General features: G+C 53.4%; 1 protein-coding gene across 1 annotated transcript; it reads right to left on the reverse strand.

Moving 5' to 3' along the window:
- Window positions 1-805: 805 nt before the first annotated feature.
- LOC147987984 (uncharacterized) lies at window positions 806-1,210 on the reverse strand. The gene has a single exon (XM_087542570.1). The coding sequence runs from the start codon at window positions 1,208-1,210 to the stop codon at window positions 806-808; it is 405 nt and encodes a 134-aa protein (XP_087398696.1).
- Window positions 1,211-8,025: the final 6,815 nt, after the last annotated feature.

Here is an 8,025-nt window from a genome sequence, read left to right on the forward strand (position 1 = left end):
AAAAATTATATAAAAATAACTAAAAAAATAAATAAACGCATTTAAAAAAACATAAAACATATATAGGGGTCGGCCACAAAACGGCCCAGTTTCCACGGCCACTTAAAAGGCCCAGTTTCATAATTAACATAAAAAACAAAATATAAAAACGCCTCCCGCGCACACCTGCCGCGCCCGTCGGTGCCGTGGCCGTCGCCGTCTTCACTGGCCGCCGGTGTCGTCGTCGTCGCTGACGAGATCGACGTAGGGCGGCGGCGTCCAGAGGTGGGCCGGAGGTGCGTGGTGGACGGGGGCGGGCTGGACGGCCGGAGGTGCCTGCACCACCTCCTCCCGTGGCGACGCATCCCGCTCCAGTGACCGCGGCGGAGTGGGGGCACCAGTTCACGCCCACGCCGGCGGCCATCTTCGGAGCAGTGCAGGACCAGCCCCACCCCTGGCCCAGCAGCTGCTGGAACGCGGCCGGCGGGTCCTCCCTCCTCTCCTCCTCCACGGCCACCATCTGCAGCTCCGGGAAGGCGACGTCCCCGGCGGCAGAGAGGGCCATGGCCTCCTCCAGGCCGTCCCACTGCCGCTCGTCGTGCGTGTACATGGAGTCATCCATGACACGCTGCAGGAGATGGGCCTCCTCCTCCACTGTCATGCGAGGAGGTGGAAGGGGCGACGGAGACGGCGATGGCGACGGCGTGGGCGTGACGCCGGGCACCCGCCTACGCCCGCGCTCCCGTCGTGGCCGCCGCGGCCCCGTCGAGGTGCCGGCGAAGAAGGACGCGCGCCTGGTGTCGTGCTCGTCACGAAACCAGGTGTCCTAGAGCCCAGAGTCGGGGGCGTACCTGGGGTCGTAGAAGAGGTCGTCGGAGAGGAGGCAGCGGCAGCGCTCGATCTCCTCGTCGCGCACACGGCAGCTCGTCGGGACCGGCAGGATCGGGACCCGGTCAGCGGAGAGATGCCAGTTATTGGGGAGATGGATGTCGCTCCAGGGGAGCGGCGTCCTCGTCTCCCAATAACGGCGGCACACCGACACGCGGATGTAATGCCGGTCGCGCTCGCCGGCGGACGTGGGCGCGATGGAGAAGGCGGGCGGCGCGGGGGCCCGGCGTGGTGGCGATGGCGAGGCGGGCTCCTCTTTCTTCACCGAGCCGCGGCGGTGTCCCGACGAGGAACCAGCCTCGCGGTCGTGCTTGCCTTTGTGGCCGTAGTTCCAGAGGCCCATGGCTGCGGGCGGCCGGCCAGCGAGGTCTTGGCTAGGGTTTTGGGAGCAGCTGCTGTCGGGTTTCGAGAAGGCCGCGGGGTGACGTGGGGCAGTATGGACGATGACCCGTCCACGCTTCCCACTTAAAGAAGGACGGCGACCGTTCGACGTGCGGATGACAGGTGGGGCCGCCCGCTCGTGCGCATTGATGTGGGTGGGTGGGAGGTAGGTGGCCGCCTGCCACGCGGCCCCGACGCGGACGAGCGCGCGCCCGTTTGTTGTCCATCGCGACCCAAACCCGGTGCAAGTTTGCGCTCGAAATGGGTCGGCCCGGACACAAAACGGACAAGATGGGTCTGGACCGTAGCGCGCTGGGCCGCCTCCTTTGTCCGTTTACCCTAAACGGACGGGGCGGGACAGGATAGGGTCGCGCGGTGAAGTTGGCCTGACACGCTGCCTGCATAGCTATGACGAGTCTTTTCAGCACTAGGCTGTTCCTGCTGCCCCATGAGACGGCTACTGTCCATCATAGCGACATAGCCTACTACTCCCTAATAGCACCATAATTAAAACTGTCAAATGGACTGGTAAGCATGCAGACACTCGAGCTGCTCTGCGGGTTGACACAAGACCGCACGAATCTCAGCGATGTCAGATGGATAGATAACAGGGTGCCCTGACCCCCCAGGAGCTACCACACCTTTTGGACTTCAAGTATTTTGTGCCGCGGATCCAATCAGAAGGAATTTCATCGCTCTGCTCATGATAGTTGGTCGAGTTCCCTTTTCCTTTTTTGTTGAGTTTTGCCTCTCCATCTTTTCTTGTCTCCATTCCGACTTATTCGCTTCTTTGCGTAAGCACTTGGTTCGCCAGCTTCCTGAATTGGTATCATCATGAGAGAGCCGGTGGAGACTTTCCTCACCTATTTGGTCTTATTCCCTCTGCTCAAACCGTGAGTCATTCATGCAACGTACAAGTACTAATAGCGTGATATGATTGCGGATCTGCCAGGAGATCATTCTTTCGATTCTATCTCCTCGCTTTAGGTCTTCCTTCTTAATAAAGGGGTTATGACACTCTGAGTCCATCAGTGTTGAAGGAATGGACAGAAACAGGCAAAGACAAAGTACTGATTTGACTACCGATAGAGAGCAGAGCTAGAGACAAGATGCCTAGGAACCAATGCATAGGGGGTAAAGCACAACACCTAGTGAAAGGATCGATATGGTTGACTAGAGGGGGGGGGTGAATAGGCAACTACCAATTTTTAGCTTTTCTTTACCAAATTAAACTTTGCATCAAAGTAGGTTGTCTAGATGTGCAACTAGGTGAGCAACCTATATGATGCAATGACAACAAGCATACAAGCAAGCAAGGGAACAAACACTAAAGAGCTTGCACAAGTAAAGGTAAGAGATAACCAAGAGTGGATCCGGTGAAGACGAGGATGTGTTACCGAAGTTCCTTCCTTTTGAGGGGAAGTACGTCTCCGTTGGAGCGGTGTGGAGGCACAATGCTCCCCAAGAAGCCACTAGGGCCACCGTATTCTCCTCACGCCCTCACACAATGTGAGATGCCGTGATTCCACTATTGGTGCCCTTGAAGGCGGCGACCGAACCTTTACAAACAAGGTTGGGGCAATCTCCACAACTTAATCGGAGGCTCCCAACAAGACCACGAAGCTTCACCACAATGGAATATGGCTCCGAGGTGACCTCAACCGTCTAGGATGCTCAAACACCCAAGAGTAACAAGATCCGCTAGGGATGAGTGGGGGAATCGAAAATCCCTTGGTGGAAGTGTAGATCGGAGTCTTCTCAACCACTCCCGAGCAAATCAACAAGTTTGATTGGCTAGAGAGATAGATCGGGCAAAATGAAGCTTGGAGTATTTAATGGAGCTTGAGCAATAAATGGAGCTTGGGGGAAGAAGAGGTAGGTGGAAAGGAAGAAGGGGGCTCCCTTTTATAGTGGGGGCAACAATCCCGTTGCCCCCCACCAACCAGCCCCGCACAGGGCGGTACTACCGCTGAGAGGGGGCGGTACTACCGCCAGGGGAGTGGTACTGCCGCGCCATCCAGCGGTACTGCCGCGCTGAGGAGACTAAAAGGGAAAAGCTCCAACTGCGGTACTACCGCGGTGGTAGGGCGGTACTACCGCTCCAGGAACGGTACTACCGCCACTACAACCGTGACTAGTGCCGCAAAACCCGACATGAGAAAAGGACCTCTCGAATCGAGGCGGTAGGAGCCAGACTGCCCAGCGGTACTACGGCAGTGGGGTCAAGGGCGGTAGTACCGCTGTGTAGCGGTACTACCGCTTGTGACCCTTCAGCCGTAGTACCGCAGGCGGTGCGGTACTATCGCTGGGGTGAGAGAGAGAGAGGGAGAAGCGATCCCTCAAAGAGGCTGAGGACCAGGCGGAGGTGCCGGGCCCCCAGCGGTACTATTGCTGTGGAGCCACGGCGGTACTATCGCTGTGGAGCGGTACTGCCGCTTGTGGCTTCTCAGCGGTACTACCGCTGGGTGCACGGTACTGCCGCTCAGACCCAGACAGGACAAGGAAGAGAGGAGAGATCTCTTCAATGGACAGGAAAAACTCGGAGGGTGAGAAGCTAATGTGTACGTGAAGATTCCACCCATGCAAAACCCTAGCGGACCCCCTCTTGATAGTACGGTGCCCTCTACGCAACTAGTCCACCGAGAAAGAAACGAAAGAGCTACACCGTCTTGAAATACACTCCGAGGGAAAGAAGGCGTCTCGTGCCAGGGGAGAATCTAAGAATAATTCAAAGCACTAGATTAGTCCGCCAACATGTTGTCATCAATCACCAAAACTACCTTGAGAGAGATATGCCGTAACAATCTCCCCCTTTTTGGTGGATTGATGACAACTAGGGATTTGCGCAAGGAAAAGAAATGAGATGAAGTAAACTAAGAACTACAAAATATAGACGGGCTCCCCCAGAATGTGTGCACCTAGAGATGGCACGACACACACATTCGGATCAACACTCCCCCTATATTTTATAGTCCAACAGTACTAAGCACATGATCTATGAGAGAAGTGAATAGACATGGCAAGCATGCATCTCATAATAACCTACAGTATCTGAAAAGACATAAGTAATAAGGTAGCGATAGGGAGCATATGTCTCACACCATATGTCTAGAACTTAGGTCTCACACCAAACCAAACCAAAAGAAACACGCAAGAAACCACAAGCCGACTCAAACAAACCACAGGAAGCAAAGTCCCTACACTCTCTCCCCCTTTGGCAGCGAGACACCAAAAAGGGCATAGAGTGACACTACAACTCCAGGTGATGGGAGGTGGAAGAGCTCGAACATCACATCTCTGCATCTTCATCGTGGGTCGAAAACTGCTCGGCATCGGAGTCGGTCCAATGGCAGTTCTGATGAATCCAGTCCTCCTCTTCAGTGATCTGACCCTCAGACCCACTGGCAACTGTAGCTCCCATCTGACGCATGAGCTCCTTGTGGCGCGTCCTGGCATGCTTCTCCGTCACATGAGTCATGTACTGACCATGAGACTCCATGCAGAAAAGCTTCTTCATCTTACGCTTAAGCTTCTAGGCCCACGACGGTTCTGCACTAGAGGGGCCAAAGTTCTCCTCATGATCATCAGTAGAAGCCTCACCCTCGGTCCCCATGGCAGCAGTAGCAGCAGCAATAGCAGACGGACCCCGCGTGGCAGCAGTAGTAGACGGACCCCCTGTGTGAGGCGTTGTCCAGTTGTCCTTCTTCCTCAGACGCTTGATCTCATGAGACACCAAGTCTCCAGTTTCTAGCAATACTCTGGGATAAGTTTGTGCCCAGGCCCTCTCAATGAGCCCCATGATGAATGGACCATAGATAGGACACTTGCGCTCAGACACGGCAGATAGAAGTTCAGACCACATGACATGAGAGATATCCAGGCTCTCTCCAGTGCTTGCTTCCTTCTCATGCTGACAGAAAAGTAGCATGTCCACGAGGTAAGAGTGGACCATATCCAGATTCCCGATCCGAGGGAAGAGAGTCTCACGGAAAATGCGATGAAGAATGTCCAGATACGGAGACAACTCATAGGTCTTCTTCTCAGTCACCGGGTGAACCTTCACAGTGCAGTAGGGCCAGAGGGCTTGCTTGTGGGTGGATGTAGCATTGCGGTGAGGACGGAAACCGACAGGAGTCTCAAGCCCGGTATCCACCACATCAAGTAACTCCATGAAAGCCTTCCACTTGACAGAAAGTAGCTTACCATTGGTCATCCATCTCAGAGTCTTGTCGACATCCGTCCCAAGATGGACGGTGGCATAGAATTGAGCTACCAAATCCGCATCAAAATCCTTGTTGAATTGCATGATCCTGAGAATGTTCCGCTGAGTGCACATCTGAAGAGCTTCGCCAAAGTACTCTGGGTCCTTCTCCATAGCATCAGTATCAATGGAGCGAACATCAACAAAAAGATTCTTCTTGGCCTTGATCACATCGAAGTAGATGGCAAACTGAAAACGGTTCCAAAACGGGCGGTTGACCAAAGTGGGTTCTTTGGCCACCGCATAGGGGTTGCGGCGACGATTCTCCCAAAACTCCTTGTTTGTCATCTCAGTCATAGTCTTCCCTTTGGGTTTCTGGGCGGCCCGCTTCGAATGCTGAGGAGGTGGAGGAACACTTGCAGATGCACTTGCTAGAGGCGGTTGGGTGCTCGAGGAACCACCGGCAGGCTCAGAGGTACGGTAGCGTTTTGATGTGGCACGCCCAGGGTTGATACGGCGACCTTGCTGCTCGGAAGGGTCATCACCTGGAGCCAAACACAAGAAAACGCAAAGCAACCAGAAAGAAAGAGCATAAGCCAACAAGCACAACAAAAAGATCAAGGTGAGGTAGGAAAATGATGGAAATTGGCATACAGCGGTAGTACCGTGACCTGTCTGCGGTAGTACCGCCCCAAGCGGTAGTACCGCCCCAAAGGGAGCGGTAGTACCGCTCTAGGTCAAGCGGTAGTACCGCTCCAAAGGGAGCGGTAGTACTGCTTGAGGCGGATAAACAGCAGTTTCCTAGCGCGAGGCAGTGAAACAGCGGTTTCCTACTTCCGTGGTCAGATCCGGCACTACCGGCCTACCAAATTCAAAAATAATCCTACCAAACTCTAATCTAGATAGTCTAGTTGCCTTCTCCAACCAACTCAAGCCTAGATTTAGCCAAAAATCTAGAGATGCAACCACCATTGCCCCTAAGAAATAAGAACTGAAAAGGAGACAAAACGAAAGAAAGAACGGGGGCAATACCAACATCCATGGCAAGAGGACGTGGTGGGGATCGACTCCACCAAAGGAAATGAAGAGGGACGCCCTGGAGTCGGAGATCCGCCGGAGCCCTCCCGCGGCGAGTGGAGGCTGGAGAGAGAGGAAGAGAAAAGAGGGGTGAAGTGAATGGGTATGGGGGAGAAGAAACCTCCCCCTGCCCCCGACTTAACCCCTTGTCCTCGTCCCCCAGCGGTAGTACCGTGCTGGGGGGGCGGTAGTACCGCTCACGAGCGGTAGTACCGCACACCACCAGCGGTAGTACCGCCCAGCATGCCACGGCAACTAAACAGACAGGGCTTAGGCTCAACGAAACGACAAAAACGGCAAACACAACTGCAAACGAACAAGACACACCTCTTCACAAGAGGGCGGTGGCCGAGGCCACCTATGTTTGAGTCAAAAGGTATGGCACCGCGAAGATTTTAACCTTGGGCCCATGACCAAAACTCGTCTTTTAAGCACAAGTGCCGTCAACAATGGCTAAAGTGAAAGACTTGATCAATTTATGCATAATGGGGGGGGGAGGGAGAGTTCATTGAGAGAACAACACTCCCGCTATGTCCATGCCTACACCTAAACTAGACAACAAATTGAGCATGGTAGGGTGTGCACGGGTTCAAGCCACATTGCTCGAATCAATGATATTTAGCTCATGCCTTAACTCGCGAAATCTTGCTTCATCCAAGGGCTTCGTGAAAATATCTGCAAGGTTGTCATGAGTGTTGACATAGTTGAGCTCGATCTCTCCTCGCCTAATGTGATCCCGGATGAAGTGATACCGAATCTCAATATGCTTCGTCTTGAAGTGTTGCACCGGGTTGAGAGAAATCTTGATGGCACTTTCATTGTCACACCAAAGAGGCACTTTGTCACAAGTGACACCGTAATCCTTTAAAGTTTGCCTCATCCATAAGAGTTGTGCACAACAACTACCGGCCGCAACATACTCCGCTTCGGTGGACGAGAGAGACACACAACTTTGCTTTTTGGAAGACCAACTTACCAAAGAGCAGCCAAGGAATTGGCACCCTCCGGAAGTGGACTTCCTATCCACTTTGTCTCTCGCCCAATCGGAATCCGAGTACCCTACAAGCTTGAAGTTTGATCCTCTTGGGTACCATAAGCCAAAGTTTGGGGTATGAGCCAAATATCGAAAGATTCGTTTGACCGCCACATAGTGACTTTCCTTAGGTGCGGCTTGAAAACGTGCACAAATACCCACACTCAACATGATGTCCGGTCTAGATGCACAAAGGTAAAGCAAGGATCCAATCATGGAGCGATATACCTTTTGATCCACCACTTTACCATTGGGATCTAAGTCAAGTTGGCACTTGGTTGGCATTGGAGTGGAAGCCGGCTTGACGTCACTTAGCTTGAATCTCTTGAGCATGTCTTGAGTGTATTTGGATTGATTGATGAAGGTTCCTTCTCTTCTTTGCTTCACTTCGAACCCTAGAAAGAACTTCAACTCCCCCATGGAGGACATCTCGAACTTTGAGGTCATGAGAGCGGCAAATTCCTCA

The sequence above is a fragment of the Triticum urartu genome, chromosome 2A (genome assembly GCF_056163025.1).
Source record: "Triticum urartu cultivar PI428250 chromosome 2A, HENAU_Tu73, whole genome shotgun sequence".
NCBI lineage: Eukaryota > Viridiplantae > Streptophyta > Magnoliopsida > Poales > Poaceae > Triticum > Triticum urartu.

Coding starts and splice junctions, on each gene's coding strand:
- LOC147987984 (XM_087542570.1), bottom strand. CDS start 1,210: ATGGGCCTCTGGAACTACGGCCACAAAGGCAAGCACGACCGCGAGGCT.